The sequence below is a fragment of the Petromyzon marinus genome, chromosome 3, assembly GCF_048934315.1.
Source record: "Petromyzon marinus isolate PM22_M1 ecotype Great Lakes invasive population chromosome 3, UKy_Petmar_22M1.pri1.0, whole genome shotgun sequence".
Lineage (NCBI taxonomy): Eukaryota > Metazoa > Chordata > Hyperoartia > Petromyzontiformes > Petromyzontidae > Petromyzon > Petromyzon marinus.
Window position 1 is genome coordinate 3051615 of NC_133669.1, and position 19689 is coordinate 3071303.

General features: G+C 44.1%; 1 protein-coding gene across 5 annotated transcripts; it reads left to right on the forward strand.

Annotated features, from left to right (window-relative positions):
* Positions 1 to 2989: 2989 nt before the first annotated feature.
* Positions 2990 to 19436, forward strand: DRC3 (dynein regulatory complex subunit 3). Of its 5 annotated transcripts, XR_004404278.2 has the most exons (14): positions 2991 to 3113; positions 5382 to 5549; positions 7072 to 7188; positions 7395 to 7561; positions 7678 to 7824; positions 8358 to 8477; positions 10101 to 10213; positions 11092 to 11266; positions 11903 to 12034; positions 12854 to 12924; positions 14119 to 14242; positions 15167 to 15298; positions 17183 to 18279; positions 18934 to 19436. XR_004404278.2 is itself a non-coding variant. In XM_076072558.1 (13 exons), exons 2-13 carry the CDS (start codon positions 5390 to 5392, stop codon positions 17291 to 17293), a joined length of 1569 nt encoding a protein of 522 aa, XP_075928673.1. In that variant the 5' UTR covers positions 2990 to 3129; positions 5382 to 5389; the 3' UTR covers positions 17294 to 19436. The 5 variants fall into 5 exon arrangements, 4 of the variants coding, with proteins under 4 accessions (XP_075928673.1, XP_075928680.1, XP_032826424.1 ...); XM_076072558.1 differs by having other exon boundaries at positions 2990 to 3129; positions 17183 to 19436; XM_032970533.2 differs by having other exon boundaries at positions 17183 to 19436.
* Positions 19437 to 19689: the final 253 nt, after the last annotated feature.

Here is a 19689-nt window from a genome sequence, read left to right on the forward strand (position 1 = left end):
TCCCACACGCCCGACAACCCCTTGATATGATTGATGTGATTCTGCACCACGGTTATGCCCATAACCCCAGGCTAACCTCGAACCCACGTAAGGCCATTCAGCAATTGCGGCTCTGGCAAAAGGTGATGTTTTAGCTTAATTGGGTGTACGCGAATTTCCAAAAAATGCTGAATGGGTCCAATTGTCTTTAAAAAAAGTAATTCTTCCAAACGGTGGCAGTGATGACGGACAAAAATAGCGGCATGATTATGGGTGACAGACAAACGGAACGAAACGGGAGGATTTCTCCACAAAGCTGGCTGTCGCTTGATGAAGCTAGTTGTAATTACTGGCGAAACGTCGTACTCAGATTGTAAATGTGGCTTTACTCTCCAACACACCGGTGTGCTATACTAGTAACGAATTGGCATGTTCTGTTTACGTGACAAACTTTACTATCTGGCTGTGTCGGGTTGTGGCAGGTTTACCGACATATTTATGCGATCTAACCCAGAAAAAACCCTGCATTAATATGGCCCAATTCAAATGGGGCAATTGCTATCTTGGCCAAATCACGTATTGGAGGGTAGCAAAAGAGCAGCAAGGTGATTCAACAACGTCCTGCAATCTCAGTTTAACACGTAGGCTTTCGCGACCAATATTATCTCCATATATATAAAAGGCAAAGTTGTGAATGTGTGTCTGTTGAAAATGTTTAGCATACTTCCCGACATACAACAAACCTGAAATTTGCCATGTGGGTACTTTCCAGACTGTACACCATGCAAAAATTATAAAAATACACTTTTTTGGGGGGGGAGCTCAATAATGCATTTTTTTTGCACGGCAAGTGAGCTGTGACGTCACATCTGTCATGTGACCCGCGCATGTAGAAGGGTAACGCATTGTAGTGTAGCGGTGAGCACGCTGCGCTACGAACCTACTGACCCGAGTTCGATTGCCGCTCACGGCCACCACCGGTGACGATTATTTTTACCGGTCCTGGGCCTCCCCTAGGTCGACTCAGCATCAAACGAGTAACTGCTGTGTGAACATCGGTACTGGGGAGACAAAGGCGGCGGGCGTGGTGAATCCAAGTCCCGGGCGAAGCCGGGTAGTCAAGCTAGTTCATAATAAACGTCATTGGGTTAGATCGCGTTATTTATAAAGGTGTCGTAACCCTCCACCACCCGACACGGCCAATCAGCAAAAAAAAGTGTCACGTTGACAAAAGACAAAATAGTTTTCTCGGGGGGGGGGGGGGGAACGATCGAAGCAGGCTGTAAATGGATGTGCCAAAGGGTGCGTGCGATTCTAATGTTTGGCCGAGGATTCATTTCGGCCTGGCAAAGTGTTTCGGATTGGACAGCGAATGCCAAAACTGAACCGCTCAGCCAGGCTTAGGTGGCCTCTTGCCAACAAGAAAAATGAATAACTGCAAAAACACATTCCTGCGGAGGGAGCTGGTAGGAACGTTGGGTTGCTCGGTCAATGGCCAGGGTCAACGGCGGCACCACGTGGTGTATTCCGCAAATATGCCCGACTGTGAGGGCGGGCACAAGCCCGCGTGAGTAGGTTAAACGTTGAGTTTTATAAGGGCACCACGGGGTGACCAGCCCCTCCCCACCCAGCCCCACCCCTCCCATTTTTGGATGCACGACGGACGGACACAATAATCCCCTGTGGGCTGGTGGTGTAACCAGGAGGTTCCTACACAGTATAATGGTTGAAAATGTATTATTTTATATTAAAGCTGGACACGATGACGGGCGCAGAATACTGCTGCCTGATATCCGATTCATACTTTCCAGATGTGCAATTGTTCGTAAATATTGTGACTTTACCGAAAGAGCTAAGAATATTGTCCTACTCTTCACCAAGAAATATCTCGCCTGTGCCTTCAGCCAGTGATAATTATTGCAGCACCAACCGGTTACCTCCGATGTAAAATGTAGAATTATGATCTGGGTTATTTTGTTAAGTTATGCGTTGTACAAGGTATACGGGGTTTATAGGGGGATTGATTCGTTTGTTGTTGTGGTGCATCTTGCCGGTCATCTCAGTCAGTCGCTCCGAGGCACTTCGCCACCACTCACGTGGCCACCACCACCACGACAACGACCACGGTTGTTGTGGTGGTGGCGAGGCAGTGAAGCAGCCACTACACTTGGACAGTCGTCGCCCTGTTATTTGGTTGTTGTTCTTGTTGTTGTTTACACCGCGGTGTTTTCCACCACTCACGTGGCCACCACCACCACGACCACGGTTGTTGTGGTGGTGGCGAGGCAGTGAAGCAGCCACTACACTTGGGACAGTCGTCGCCCTGTTATTTGGTTGTTGTTCTTGTTGTTGTTTACACCGCGGTGTTTTCCACCACGAACGTCTCCTAGTCGTGTTGTTTGGTTGTTGTTGACTTAAAAGCTTTCGTGACTGCAGGAATTCATATTCTTGAGTCTTTCGGTAAAGTCACGTAGATAGGTTCAAAGAAAATAACAAAAATAACAAAACTACGACGTTTCGATCGCAACACGAAGCGGCCGTTTTGAGACCGCTTTGTTTGTTGAGAGCAACACACAAAGCGGTGGGCGGGCCCGTTGGGGGGGGCGGGCCCGTTGGGGGGGGCGGTTGTTTGTTAGCAACACACAAAGCTACTGAAGACGGCCGCTTTGTGTTGCTAGCAACACACAAAGCGACTGAAGACGGCCGCTTTGTGTCGCTAGCAACACACAAAGCTACTGAAGACGGCCGCTTTGTGTTGCTAGCAACACACAAAGCGACTGAAGACGGCCGCTTTGTGTCGCTAGCAACACACAAAGCGGTCTGAAGACGGCCGCTTTGTGTTGCTAGCAACACAAAGCGGCCGTCTTCAGTAGCTTTGTGTGTTGCTAACAAACAACCGCCCCCCCCAACGGGCCCGCCCCCCCCAACGGGCCCGCCCACCCCAACGGGCCCGCCCCCCCCAACGGGCCCGCCCACCCCAACGGGCCCGCCCCCCCCAACGGGCCCGCCCCCTCCGCCGTCTCTTAGCGACGGCGACGCCGCCGAGGGTAACGGAGGAGGAGGCGCGACGCCGGGCGGCCCGGGCCTCGCTTCTTCTTCTTCCTCTTCTTCCTCTTCGTCTCCTCCTCCTCGCGGTAAACGACGAGAGAGGTGCCTCGCTAACACGAAACGGTCCCCCAAACCACCACCCGTGTGTAGCACTCCACACGGACGACAATGCCGAAGTGGTTCAGTGGTGGCGACGGTCGCCGACGGCGGCGCCTGTGCCAGGCTAGGTGCACCGTGAAGATGCGCGAGGGAGAGGGAAGGAACAGAGGCGGGTTGCCTTGGGGGCGGTCGACCGACTTGAGATGACTCCTGGCAGATGGATCCCCTCACCCCGAGTAGCCTTGACAGACTGTTGGGGCGAGTAGCAGTGCTAATGAAGGTACCGGCACTGTGGCACGTGAGGGTGGTTGGTGGGTGGCCAGCACCACGTGCTCTGTCAACCCGTACCCTGTCAACACGTACCCTGTCAACACGTACCCTGTCAACCCGTACCCTGTCAACACGTACCCTGTCAACCCGTACCCTGTCAACACGTACCCTGTCAACCCGTACCCTGTCAACACGTACCCTGTCAACCCGTACCCTGTCAACCCGTACCCTGTCAACACGTACCCTGTCAACGCGTACCCTGTCAACGCGTACCCTGTCAAACACGTACCCTGTCAACGCGTACCCTGTCAACGCGTACCCTGTCAAACACGTACCCTGTCAACACGTACCCTGTCAACCCGTACCCTGTCAACATGTACCCTGTCAACCCGTACCCTGTCAACATGTACCCTGTCAACACGTACCCTGTCAACGCGTACCCTGTCAACCCGTACCCTGTCAACGCGTACCCTGTCAACCCGTACCCTGTCAACACGTACCCTGTCAACCCGTACCCTGTCAACGCGTACCCTGTCAACGCGTACCCTGTCAACGCGTACCCTGTCAACCCGTACCCTGTCAACGCGTACCCTGTCAACGCGTACCCTGTCAACGCGTACCCTGTCAACGCGTACCCTTCAACCCGTACCCTGTCAACATGTACCCTGTCAACCCGTACCCTGTCAACGCGTACCCTGTCAACACGTACCCTGTCAACCCGTACCCTGTCAACGCGTACCCTTCAACCCGTACCCTGTCAACGCGTACCCTGTCAACGCGTACCCTGTCAACGCGTACCCTGTCAACCCGTACCCTGTCAACGCGTACCCTGTCAACGCGTACCCTGTCAACACGTACCCTGTCAACGCGTACCCTGTCAACACGTACCCTGTCAACACGTACCCTGTCAACGCGTACCCTGTCAACACGTACCCTGTCAACACGTACCCTGTCAACATGTACCCTGTCAACGCGTACCCTGTAAACATGTACCCTGTCAACCCGTACCCTGTCAAAACGTACCTGTCAACACGTACCCTGTAAACATGTACCCTGTCAACCCATACGGTTTACCCCGTATTTTGTATTGGGAAATTGAGTTTTCAGGTCCATACGGAGTACAGCCGTTTCAATATGGGCAAAATATTTGTGTCTATCTGTGTTTCTCCCTTGTGATGGGACATGGTAGGATGAACGTTGAGATTTACAAGGGCACGGGGTGACCAATAAGGCCTGAATTTGTCTGTAATAAGGGAGGGCACTGATAGGGGGTTGACAGCGATGGGTGCGGTTCGGCACCACCACCATGCCCGGCCACACACGCCTTTGTCTCTCCCCTTCCCCCCCCCCCCCCCCCCCAGTGCTGATGCTTTCATACGCATCGCACCAGGTGCCCATTTGAGGCTGAGTCGACCTCTTCGGGGAGACCCAGGAACCGGTTCGGATCATGAATCGCCACTGGTGTTGGCCGTGAGCGGGAATCAAACTCGGGTGGCTAGGGTTCGTGGCGCTGTGCCACTGCCCCCCGTGTACACGTGAGGCTCGCCCAACAACGTTGGCCGACGTTGGCACGTGGCTGGAACTGTTGGACACTTTGGCTGCTATGCATTTCCACATGATGAGCCACTTTGTCGAGCTATCGTTTGTGGCCAGGTCGCGTCCATAAAATAAGTGAAGAGCTCAGTGGGCTTTACCCGGTAACATAACAAAATATAGTTTATTTTTATTAGTATATTTTAAGTGATTTGTTTACCTTTCCTATACTTTGCACTGCTATAGTGTTTTTTGTATTGTTTGTTGTAACGTTCTGACCTGCCCCTAATGACCGTCTGTGAAAAAGAGCTTTATAGCTCATCAGATTCCTCCAGTATAAATAAATATTCTGATTCTATTAGACCAACGTTGGTCTAAGTTTCCATGTTTATTTGGAATAAGCTAAGACGTGTTGTTGACAAAATGAAAATGTGTGTTTCTTTTCCTTTCAGGTAAGAAAATGAATCAATTGTACGATTCGAGGGAGCCGAATGTTATTGACGAGGAGATGTTGATACAGGCCGTGGAAGAACAAGACCCCAAGCGACAGGCTGGAAAGATTTCTCACCTGCAAGACGTTGACTTCAAGGAGATAACGCACCTGAGACTTGACTTTAAAAGTGAGGACGTCTTCGCCGTCTATTGCTGATTTAGGTTGCGTGCCATGTTTGATATATTATACTTACTTGAATGTTTTGACCTTTGCTGATGGATCCATTGCAAGACATTGTACTTTTATTTAATAGGCAAAAAATACAAACTTAAACACACGTCATCTTAATCATTGTCATCGGCCATGTATCCACTGCTAAATGGAGGCCTCCCTCCACGCCACCTCCAGATATGCTGTACGCGTACTATGTTTCGAAACGATTTTCTCCAAGATGTATGCTCACTGCCTACCTGGCGACTCGAATCTCACCCCTGCTTCCGCTCACGTACTTCGGCAACCAAGGGCCTTCTTGTCTATAAAGCCCCAAGTCAACCGTCACTCAGTGGGAAGTCACTGCTGCTGTTTTGATGCCCCTTAAGATTGGAACTTGCCTACCTACCGGGCCATATGTCCCATCGAATGCCTGTCCTTGTTAATGTCCTTGTTAATGTCCTGAGCCAATTCAGTCACCTTCACTCATTTCCTCTGCCTATGACTGCCTGTCTCATCTCTTAAATTAATGATATATACACAGTATACTGTGTGTATCATGTAAATGTGTGCCATCTGTGAAAAAAGAGCTTCATAGCTTATCAGATTCCTCGAGTCCAAATAGAGATTTTGATTCTCCTTGATCTGAATAATAAACATTTTGTTTTGTATGGTGCCTAAAGTTGCAGTCGCATTTACACCGTACAAACATTCAAATTATATTGTGTTCTACCTGCCCAAATATTGTACTGTATTGGAGAACATTGAACCATTCGTGTGTGGAGGTGTATTTGACCATACTTCACTATGCTGGTCAGTGCAGGTTGGTCAATTTCGAGAGCTTATTCATGGCAGCATAGTACAGTACAATTATTTTTGGTACACTTCCCTCTGCTGCTCATCACGTTGCCCCACAGTAGTCTTTATCACCTGTTATGCATGGTGTTCACCCATCCAACCACAATCCAAACGCAGCTCTGCTTAGCTTTAGATATATTTATGAGACTGGATGATTTAGTCGTAGGTTGTGATTAATGAATGAATAACAAATGCCTGAAAAAACAAGTAAAATGTGAAATTTCGATTTAAAGCTTTGGTGACTGCAGGGATTCATCTTCTTGGTTCTTTCGGTAAAGTCACGTAGAAGGGAAATAATAAAAATAAAACAATAAAATAAAATTCTCACGACGTTTCGGCCACAACACAAGTAGCCTTCCTCAGGTGAAGAAACAAAACTGTCGGAAAGACAGTGCTCATTGAAGCGCTGTCTTTCCGACAGTTCTGTTTCTTCACCTGAGGAAGGCTACTTGTGTTGTGGCCGAAAACGTCGTGAGAATTTTATTTTATTGTTTTATTTTATTATTATTTTATTATTTCCCTTCTACGTGACTTTACCGAAAGAACCAAGAAGAAGTAAAATGTGCTTAATTTAACTTGTGCAAACACGTCTCATTGTTCATACCGCGTCGTAATGATTTGTGTTCCGTCACATTTTCCAGACATTCTTAGAATTGATAACCTTTGGCAGTGTAACAACATTACAAAACTGCAACTGGATAACAATTTAATTGAGAATATTGAAGGACTCGAGTCACTTATCAATCTCCAATGGCTCGGTAAGCATTCTATCTGTGTGTAGTGTTGAATACAAAGTATTTTGCGAATTTTATTTGGTGCACCTGTACAGCATTTTTAATTTTAAGGTGTTGTCCGTCACTTCCACAGAGCACTTTTTATCCAATAAGGTTGTTTCTCAGTGTGAGAATGTAAACTTCCGGCGATGTAGTTAATAAGGAAAAGGGATTGTGTGTGTGTGTTGTAGATTTGTCATTTAATAACATTGAAGTTATCAAAGGTCTGGATACATTGACAAAACTCGAAGATTTGAGTATCTGCAACAACCGAATTTCACGACTAGAAAATATGGACTCATTAAAGAATTTGCAAATCCTCTCTGCTGGAGACAACTCTCTGGATCAGTTACCAAATGTAAGCCTTCAAACAATGGTTGTGTTCACATTACATTTCGTGTAAAGAAGTTAGTTCATTCATACCACACACTTCTGCTGCTTCAAGTCATTTTTGTTATGTATTTGTTGTTGCAGATGGTTTACTTGAGAACATTTCCGAGACTTAGTTCTCTCAATCTGAGAGGAAACCCTTTGTGTGAGGATGAGCAATACAAGTTTTACATTGCTGCATATTTACCAAACCTGGTCTACTTGGATTTCAGACGTCTGGATGACAATACGGTACGTGTTTAAAGTGATGTACTTGCAGAAAATATTTGTAAAAACTTTTTCCATTATTATCGTTCCTTTATTCATGCAATCCATTCATCATAATTTGTGGTCATCAATTTGCTTTCACCGAATTCACGCATCATCACAGATTTGCTCCCATTGCTTCCTCTAATCTATTTCATTCACCTCCACCATCACACTCAAATGTACCGTTGTTAATTCATTGCGAAGCGCCTTGGTTCAGTCGCTCGATAAATTCCTTGAAGATAAGATAATGTGTATGTCCATACATTACTAAAAAAAGAACATAGCACTTGCAGAAAATTAAACTATAAATGCAACTGTTAAATAAAGCGTGCAATTATCGAATGGGTGATTGCAATGAATCACTGCCTACGTAAAAATAAAATTGAAATGTGTATTTCTGTCAGATATTTGGTGAAGAGCAAAGCATTGCCAATTGTGTTATGTGCTTTTTGTAGAAGTGGCATTTAAACATTTACTAGTCTGCTTTAACACAAAACATTTTATTTGTCTCCTAGAAAGAGCAAGCATTTCAAAAGTATCACTATTTAATTGAGGAGCTCAAGCATAATGAGAACATTGCGTTGCAGAAGAAAGAAGAGCATTTGCAAAAGGAAAAAATGCTAGCATTGCACAAGGTATTTATGTCTATAACGATATGGGACTGATGAAACAGTAAAAAACCCATTGCATTGACGGTTTGCCCCGATGTTGGTGATGGAAACATTGGCAAGCTTTTACCAAACTCAGATAAAATGAACATGCACCACCACCGCATTGATGGAGCACTTTGGTGCCATCTATTTTTGGACGATACGATTGCCATTTCTCACAGTGTCACTGCCCTCCTTTCCAATCCCATAATAGAACTCTCGCTCAGATACACTTTAAGTCAGATCACATAAAACGTACCAATTTTAAATTAATTATCTATCTATATTCAGCCCCTAAAATACAGTGTTGTGTTAGCTATGCACATAAGTCTCACGAACACTGAACAGGTGTGTGCATGGAATCCAGATCTCCTCCAATTCAGGGCCTCTAGAATGCCCGCCATGATCTGCAGAGGATGGCACAGTTCAGAACCGCGAAATCTCTCCACTGGTCGGAACTGGGTCAGCCTTTTTCGATTTAAAGCTTTCGTGACTGCAGGGATTCATCTTCTGGGTTCTTTCGGTAAAGTCACGTAGAATGGGAATGAAATAATAAAATAATAATAACAGAATAAAATTCTCACGACGTTTCGGCCACAACACAAGTAGCCTTCCTCAGGTGAAGAAACAGGACTGTCCGGAAGACAGCGCTTGGGTGAACACTGCCAAGCATGGACAGCGTCTTTTAAGCTGTGTGGGAGGAACAGAGCGCCTTGACAAAGGAGTTAACATATAATATGTTAACTCCTTTGTTAACATGTTATATGTTATATGTTAACTCCTTTGTCAAGGCGCTATGTTCCTCCCACACAGCTTAAAAGACGCTGTCCATGCTTGGCAGTGTTCACTCAAGCGCTGTCTTCCGGACAGTCCTGTTTCTTCACCTGAGGAAGACTACTTGTGTTGTGGCCGAAACGTCGTGAGAATTTTATTCTGTTATTATTTTTATTATTTCATTCCCATTCTACGTGACTTTACCGAAAGAACCCAGAAGATGGGTCAGTCTTGTTGAGATCTCAGTAGTGCAGTGGGTCTCTTAGCCCAGCCCCAGGGGCAAGGGGAACAGAGGCAGTGACAATAGTAAGATCTATAACCAGTGGTCCTCACAGAACCACTCCTCCACCCCTGCCAAAATGAAAGCCAGCTCCGTCTAGGACAACTGGATGGCATTGAGAGGCTTCTATATCTGGAGGGCCTGAGAGAATATGTCCTTGAACAGGATAATTTGAAATTTTACACCTGAGTTATTCTTGACCCCAAAGTCCTTTAGGGGATTCTGAGTGAGATTGAAGTTCCACATGAGCACCAAAATGTTCAAGATAGAGACTCTGGGGTACAAAAGAGAGGCGGTCAGGCCCGGTGACTGGTTGGCATCGATAGACCTATCTCCACATTCCAAAAGTGCGAATTCCGAGAAAGATTTGATTTACTTCTCCATGGGAAACCAACACTTCCAGTTTAATAACTTTGACGAGAGCACGTGTAGGTGATAAATTATGAGAGAAAAAAATTGATGGAATTCAAATTAATTATTGGAACAATCCCAGTGTTAATGTTCTCGTGAGTTGATGAATCTCCTGGAATAGCAATGTTCAATGTCTCTTGCAGGCTGCATTTGTGGACACTCTGGATGACAAGGCTGTCTTTGACAACATGTTTTCTGAAGATACAGATGGTGCAATACTTCAATCATTGCCTGAAATGTCAGGTTTTGCTGATGAATATCCTTTTGATTGTATGGTACAATAATTATCCTGCATTTGTGTGTATATTATATATACTGTACACATTTTTTGTATCACAAACAGAAATGGGCACACACATAGTGGGTAAATAAAATGGACGTCATCTACGTTATATAATTGCACATACATTCAGAGGGACTTGAAATATACTTTTGGTTTTGGGTATCATATGTGGAGGATTATATCCAGGGGGTGCTTGGAATTCCTTTACAGGATCGTGTAAGCAACTTGGAAGTTTGGTATACAATGTGGCGAGAAAGCATCGCTGATCTCACCAGGAAGATGAGATCACAATGGGTGGGGGATGTCTGAACGATGGATGGGGGCAGGCCACTGACATAGGCCAGCTTTGGAGTGGCAGACGGAAGCATGCGATCAAAGGGAAGCTCGAAAGGCAGATGAAGGGACATGAGTAGGAATTGCAGTTTTTTTAGAAGGTAGTCCAATAGCTGTGGGACCTGCCATATGGAAGGCAGCATCGTCGAGGTGTTGTTGGTTGTAATGACCTTTTGACCTCTGCTTCAGAGAGCGTTACAATGAAAACAGTAGGGTAAGTTGTACTCACAAATTCACAACTTAGAGAAACATTGCCAATCTTCAATCATGATTTGAAGCTTTCGTGACTGCAGGAATCCATACTCTTTGGTTCTTTCGGTAAAGTCACGAAAGAACCAAAGAGTATTGCCATTCTTCACTTAGCAGGATGAAGCACAGATCAACTGAACCCTTCGGATGACAGCAGCAACGGATAATAGGGTAATGGTGTAACCCCGTAATGTTACAACCGTTAACGTGTTAAAGGAGAAAAACAAAAGCGTTGCTTTGCACTTGTCATTTTCCTTGATCACAGTTACTTATCGACAGAAGTTTGTTGACATTTGCCGGAAGATTTTTGAATATGGACTGCAGCAGTACAAGAAGAGGGAGGAAGAAGTCGATGATTTCACCAGGTCTGTAAACGAAGTGAAGAGCGACAACCGGCAGGCGGCTTCGGCCATCATCAGCGACTTTGAAAAAGAAAACGCACAGGTAATTGACAACCGACATTAAAAGCTATGCTTGTTAAAGGCTTACGGAAATGACTTCTAATTTGCCCTTGAGTGATGTTGAGGTTGCATTTAAATGTATTGTGGGGAAAAGGTTCAGTTTCGTGATGAATATATAACATGAGCCTATTTAAAATGCGATACGTTTATAATAATATAATTTATTTGATATATAGCACTTGCCGCTATACACATGTGTGGACGAGGAAGGAGTTTCGGATTTAGATATGTTCGGATAATTTACAATACAGGGGAGATATATGAAATTTACATTTACAGGGGAGAGATTGGAAAGCAACTGGGAGAGATTGGGGGGGGGACAAAGAGTGGATGCATTTGTGTAAAATGGAAGTACAATACGAATAGCGAAAGGGATGAGCAGTGGTTTCAACATGGAAAAGATATAATGTGGGCAGAAGTAGCCAAATGACTAAATTAAGCCGGACATGGATACACAGATGGGGTGTGGGGGGAAGTCTAGGGCATAATGGGAAAGCTTGAGGCAGCTATGGGAAGGAAGGCATGGAGGAGGTGGAGATGAACATTGTGGCTCTTGGTGCCAATTAAAAACATATATATTGCTATATTAAAGTGCGGTGAACGTGTTTGTGTTTTAAAGCTTCTCGAAGAAGTACAGCAGATCACCGATGCTGCTCTTCTGGATGCTAAGATTTTGGAGCACAGCCAGAAAATAAATAATATGTGGGATGCGTTGATGAAACTAGAGATCCAACTGCTCGACCAGCTGGAGGTGAGCGATGTGAAAAGATGCCTCCAGTGTCATATAATTATTGACACGTTCTGGCCTCAAACACCAAGTGAGTCAGAACCGAAACACTTCAAAGCCAAATTCTCAGAAATAAAATTGCTTGCGCTTTAACATGGAAAATACTGCACTAATCTGCCCTTTCAGAAAGCATTACTCTAAATCGTGAAAAGGGAGAGTGGTGCCCATTCCCATGAATCTCGAGGCGTGTGCCAATGTTAAATGTGTACCGCTTCAGCGATATAGCGGGGTAGAGCAGCGGTGCAGTGATTCATGCACTGCACTGTAAACTTGGTGACCCGAGTTTGAAGTCTGGCCACAGCTAACAACGAGTCGCAAGGCCTTTTATGTACGTTGAACTTCTTTCGCACCGTACGTAGCTAACCGTGCTCATCGGACAATGAAGAATGGTCAAGAAGTGGATTTACAAAGGGCTGTAAATTATCATATAAATTGGGGTTCGGCAAGCCGTGTTACACACTGCAATTGTATGTATACTGCTGCTGTAACCTCCCAATATAATTTATCTTTCGCAACACCCTGTTGATCTGTTCACACAAATGTGAGTTTGGCCTCCGTGGAGGCTTGTGGATGTCGGTGACATTTCCCACGTATTGACAGTGTGGGCACCATTGGATCACGCGATCCGTGGTCTGGCTTTGGTGACTACAGGAGTCACATTTATGACCGTTCTGAATTTCCCATCAAAGGCGGTTACCGTACGTGCCGTGCCCTGTTCCGCGGTGGTTCAGAGCTGTGACCGCTTGTGTCCTTGGATTGCTTTGACTCTGCTTTCACCAACAGGATGTGGTGAAGGACTTTGAAAGGAACCTCACTGACATGGTTGCCGCGTTTATTGAAAACGTGCAAGGATTATATCCTTTGGCATTGTTTGCATTGCTCCTAAATTACACGACTTATTTATGATATTACTTGGTAAACCTGCGAAACATGTTAATTTCATAGAAACATGACTGACATGACTTTGGAGGAGCCTTCGTCCGATAGTGGAATAATGAAGGCTTGTAAAATATTTATTTAGTCAATAAGAGATGCATCATGGTAACAGGGTAAAACATCTGCGACCAACCGAACGATTAATTGGTTTGGTTCTGCTGTAGGATCACATCCCTGGGGCGTTATGTACCGTGCCACGTGTGTGCCGTCGCATGTGGTGACAACAAATGTACTCTTGGAAAAAAAATCTTATAATAACGTATACATTATCCAGAAAAGCCTCACTGAGTTCTAAGACTTTTTTTCAGGAGGGTCCTGATTCGGAGATTTGTCCACATTCTTGTTAATCGGTGTTTTAAAGTGGGGGTTAACCAGGGTCAAAAACCCACTTGCTGTACTGTTATAGTCTGGACACCTCACAGCCCAACAGCTTTTGGAGCCTGCCAAAGCTGTGTGGTCCATCAATACTTGCCTTCAAAGCACTGGATTACAGTACAGGAGTGTGGAACAGTGCCTAATGTGTATTTACCACTCTTTGTGAATTTATGCTTCTTGAAAATATTGATAATACTGTAGCTATGGGCATAGGGACGTCAACACTTCGACCCAATGGAACATTCCCGGAACAAAAACGGGAGTTAAAAACAACTGCAATAAATTCCTCCACTCCGTGAAGTTACAGAGCAGAGATAGCCAGCTGGATCAGTGGTGCCTGATAGGTGGTTGAGACAAGTCGTATTACTTTGCATGAACAATCTTCAACATGTTTAAGTTTTTAGTTTGTTTAACCAGATGAAAACTCAAGAGGCCAGGATGAGTATCGTTTGCAACAGTGACCTGGGACATTAGTCTTCTTAGATGGGGCAATGGTTGTTGTGTATACTCTCAATTGAATAATTTGTGGGTGATTTTAGAATATGTAGTATTTGCTAAATGTGCTCTAAACGTATGTATGTGGAACTCCTTTCGCACTGTACGTAGTCAACCGTACTAATCAGAGGTGCGGGGGAAGGACGACAATCTAAACACAAAAATAGTGATTATGAACGTTTTAAACTGGTGTTTTCAAATGTTTTATTTGCTCTGCCCACGTTTCCTGAGCTTCTTCCTACGTTGTCCCAGTGCCGTGAACTGGAGAACAACTACCATGAGAAACTTTTAGAGGTGTTGATGTCTACATTTGACAAGATTGTCAAAAATGAACTAAAAGAAGAATTATCTGAAGATCTGAGACTGGTTTGTTGTTTTTTTTTTCATGTTCACCTCCAGCTATTTGCTGCTTATATCAAACCAACATTTCTGATAATTCTTCGTATGATGATACATGGACATTAAATTGCACTCTAAAGTGGTATAAACATCGTCGAATATTTTTCGTACTATACTTATATATCAACTTAAAACTTTATTATAATTTTAAAAATATATGAAACTGTCACTTTCCTAAATGGTGTTTATGTAATTATAGGAAGATTTATTCTATTATGTATGGCAATATGTTCAGGAGCTGAATACCAATGTCGAGGTCTGCTGGCCATAATGAGAGGGCTCCAGGAGAAAAAATTCGTGTAGTTTTGCTGCTCCTCCTCCGTTGAAAGAGCGCAGACTCACAGTGGTTTACTGAGTGGGCCATAGTCTGGGTTGCATGGCCACAATCGCACCACTGTGGCCTCTGTAAAGTTCCATTCATAAAGGAGATGTGCGTATCCACCTGTGGGTGTCAAAAGATGAATAATAATAACACTACATCGATAATTACACAAAGGAATGTTTGAATATACATTTTCTGTACAATGGATCTTGGATGAAAGAACAGAGTATAACCCTCTCCATTAAAATAGAAGCCATTGCCCACAACATTAGCCTATCGTTATCTATCATCGCCAGCCTTAATCTGCACACTTCAGGTTGAGAGCTGTTACGCGTGCCACCCAGAGCGGTGGAGAGTTTTGCTGTGATGTGTTTGTACCCCAGTGCCAACAACAACAACCCCTTCAATGTGTTGAAGGGATTTTGTAAGTTGGTCAGATGTACATGAAGCACGTATGCAGTACGGAGCGTCGCTGCAGTGGTTTATAGTGTCCGATCAAAACACCGGGTCAGTTTCGTTGTTCTGCAGGTACATTAACGATGAACTCTATTCGGTGGGGGTTTCTTTAGATATTCACAGACAAGGACTCACTCGTCAATGCGGCTAGTGCTTCACACGATATTCACCTACTGAAGATTGACAACAAGGAAGATGACATCATTTCTCGAGCAAACACCTGGATGGCCACCTTTGTCCAAAGGGTGAGAGCATTTTTTGGACATATTTGCGAACACCTTAAGGGGCCGTCCGTAAATGACGTCCGCACCTAGGGGGGGGGGGGGGGGGTCAGACATTTGTGACGATGTGTGACGAGGCGGGGGGGTGGTTTGAAAAATGTGACGTCACATCAAAAGGCGCAACTTTAAATGAATATACACAACACGTTCTACTGAATTAAATAGACTTTTTAATACATTTTTCTCCTACATCAGCGTGCAGCGCCACGTTAAATGCGCACTACAATGACAATAGTTTAAAGCGATTTGAAGCATGTTTATATATCTTTTGGGGGGGGGGGGAGCAGAGCTTTGTGACGTCATATTTGAGGGGGGGTCTGACTTTTTGTGACGTCGTGTGACGAAGTGGGGGGGTCAAAAATCGTCCAAAATCGCGTGACGTCATTTATGGACGACCCCTAACCTGTCAGGGCAGCACACACTTCACCTGGCACTCGACACTCGCCTGGCTCTCGCACTCGCCAATCAGCAGGAGTTGGAGGATCTGGGCGAGTTGTCCAGTGAGAGAGTTTCGGTGTGCCACATCACCGTGGCCTTATGCTAAATACTGCAGATAGGCAGTGGTTAAATGTTGACTTAAAGCTTTCGTGACTGCAGGCATTCATTTTATTTGGGTCTTTCGGTAAAGTCACGTAGATAGAAAAAATAATAACAATAAAATAAAAAATAAAGTGAATAAAAAATAAATAAAAATATCACGACTTTCAAGCAATCGTCATCAGGAGAAAAAAATTACGATTGCATGTGTTGCGATCGAAACGTCGTGATTTTATTATTTTTTAGTCACTTTATTTTCATTTTTATTTATTTGTATTATTTTATATTTCTGTCTACGTGACGTTACCGAAAGACCCAAAGAATGTAGGCAGTGGTCATTTATATAAATTGCGTGATTTGTACGGCAGGTGGCGCTACACCCACTGCAAATAATATTTAGTAATTTTTTTCCCTAGCTTGCGCTTGGGTCAAATGCGGTAAACCACAGGCTCCCTCCCGGGTTTCCTCACTTTCAGGATCCTATATGATGAAAATTACCCAAGTAAATGCGGTTCGACACCCAACCACCTGAGTTGAATTCCCAGCCACGGTGAATGTCGGTGGCAAGTGATTTCTGAACCAGTCCTGGGTCGTCCACACCTCCCCTCCCCTCCATTCACCATCATTGACAAGAGTGGTGAAGTATGGCTGATATGGAGCGGTGAGGCCATATTCTAGCAGTCTGAGTAGCAAAGGCTGTTCATTACTATTTAAGTGTCCAAAACAATTCCGTGCTGCCTGAGCAATTGTTGGGAATACACAGAAGAGGTTTATTTGCCAACATGAAATACAGTTGAATTTGTCCACCATTTGGCATTCCAGATGAGTGCATTCCAGTAGCATTTGTTGCGAACAAGGAAAACCCAGAACGGGATTCTACTTCAGTGTGCATCAACGGCAGAACGTTCTCCATAGTGGCACGGTGGCGAGATGTTAACTACCTCGCCTGATATACAGGAGGTTGTGGCTCCGACCCCTGCTATATATTTGGAGTTTGCATGTTCTCACCGTGGTCGCGTGGACTTTTCTCCGGGCCCTCCGATTGAGAGTATTTGGCTGCGATAGACTTCCACACGATAAGCCACTTTGTTGCGTTATCATTTGTGGCTAGGTCGCTTCGGAAAAAGAGCTATTATATAGCTCAGTGAGCCTTAGCTGGTAAAATACAACAAAAAATGTGTTTAGTGTCCAGTTCCACAAATGCATTTGGGTAGCCACCCACTTTATGTGAACGTGTTTGTTGTTTTGTGCGTGCGCGGCTTTGTACATTATGCACACGTACATGGTATTAACCAAATCGTTCACTTGAAGGTTCAAGACGAAGAGGTGAAACGTAATCGCGCCAGGGTCACCGAGATCAATCACTACGTCGACTATCTGCACGAGGAGCTACAGAACCAGGACATCCAGGACTCTCTGTAAACACCTCTTAGAATCTCCCAAGATTCTGGAAGTGTGCATGTAATGACATTAATGATAAATAACAAGAACGTATTTGCCCAGGGAAACCGCACAAAGTCTGAAGAGACCGTTTCAAGAGGGTGTATGGCTCCATTGGGATGTTTGGCCAACGCCAATGACATTGTGCGTTGGGTAACACGAAACTTCTGCAATTGTAGCCTCTTCAACATGGCCATTAAAGTTTTGTAACGATTTTAGTGTGTCTATGAAGGTAATTTCCATTATTATTACGAGATTATTGATAGCAAACTCGCTATTATAAAGTCAAGTATGCATAAAGGGCGTTTACGTATTATTTATGAAAACGTGTTTCATTTCACTTCAGCTTTTTCATTGAAAATTGTAAACATTCGACTTACGATTCCCATCTGCCTCTCAGGACTCTTAGCGGCCGTCATTCGTAACCGACGTTGATGGCTCATGAAGCAAAACTTTGTCAAAACACACAAGACGTACTTTGTGGGGCAGAAAAATCCATCCTCAAAATGGTGGCTATTTTGGTCTGCTCATTACGAGGTGGGGAGGACGAGTTAACTTGTACTTATATAAGAGCTACAAAGATAATATTTGGTATCAAACATTAGGCTTCTACGGTAAAACATCTCAAAGGCCGAATTCGGAGTTAGCCGGAGAGGATACCGAAGATACATTCGAAAAATAAACCAAAAAAACCTGACCAATGTCAACACATTAGTCAAGCTGCACGGCGTTTGGATATGGGGCACGTCTCTGCAATGTTCAGTGTGTGTAATATTGTGATACATTCATTTTGAAATGCTACTAGAGGCTTTTGAAAGTTATGAAAGAGCTGAAGTGCAAAATATAGCACGTTTTTTCCCAAACTATATTGTAATGTAAACTTCATTTCCGTTGTAACATTTACATGCGCTTGAATACACCATTTCAATGAATGTATCACCCAAAAAAATACAATTCTACCGACTAAGGTGATACTATTCATAATAAAGGTTTTTGGGTTAGATCGCGTTTATTTATAAATGTGTCGTAACCCTCCACCACCCAACACGGCCAATCAGCAAAAAAAAAGTGTCACGTTGACAAAAGACAAATAATTCACTACTTCAGCCCACCGGTGTGTTGAAGAGTTAATCCACATTTACAGTTTGAGTACGACGTTTCGCTGGTAAATACTTCCAGCATCATCGGGCAATTCGCCAGAATGGTAAAGCCCTCGCTTGCTCCCGGTTTTATATAGAGCAGCAGGGTGACGTCATCACTTAACTCATCAGGTGCAGTGATTAGAGGCGGAGGGGGGGGTAATGTAATTATATAATCGATTAGTAATCAGTCATTGGTTATGATTAGTAATGAGTTGTAGATTAGTAATTCTTTAAATCAAAATGTAATGTGTATTATTTAATAATACGCTTCCAGGCCGCACTAAGCCGGTAGCTGTCAGAGCGATTAAAGTTATTCTTGTTCCTCTCAATTTCAATGGATTCTCTAATTAGTCTTTGCCAGTAATAATTAGTTTTACACACCACTGCAACATTGTCAAAATCAATTGAGTGTCCTTGTTGACAAGCATGTTCTGCCACTGCCGACAGTTGTGTTTGAGAAAGCCTACGTGTTAAACTAAGGTGATACTACACTATGAAAAATCAGGCTTAGGCAGTAATCTTGACCCATACTTTTACTGCATCAAATATAAAGCATATTACAATGTATAAAATGAAGTAAAAAATCATACGATTTTAAACAAATTGATTACATTGTACCCAAGGTTGCAGATATCGGTTTAGACCACAACCCAGTTATTGTAGAAGAGTGAAGCGAGGGAGTGACCTCGAGGATTGAGAACTTTTATGTAATTTTACTACGAACTTTCTTAAAAAGTAATTTATCCCAAAACAACTTTCATTCTAGGAAAATTTAGTTTAATTTCTGTGTGTGCACTATTTTCAATTTTCTCAAGTTGTTTTTGCTCCGATTTCTATTTGGTAAATTTTGCTCCGATTTACATTCGCTGAATTTTGTTGTACTTTGTTTTGTGATTTAGTCACCCAGGTCTCTTGCAAGTGAGACTTCCCCTGTGTCTCTGAGTTGTCATCTGCTTGAACAAAATAAACTTGAATAATCGTGACTAGCGTTGACTCGGTAAAGCTATACACCCTGTGATGGCATTAGTTGAGGCAGCAGCAGCAGAACTCCTCAATTCTAACGAGGCATGAGTGTATTAGTGCGCAAACCAACGAAGCAAGAGATGGGGGTTAGAGAAGTGAATCAAAAGATGCTTGGGTGAGGACGACAGGTAAGTGCGAGGAGAGTGTGCAAGCACAAGCAGGAATGATAAATAGGTTTTACACCAGATAACTTTTGCAAGGCATCAAGTCTGC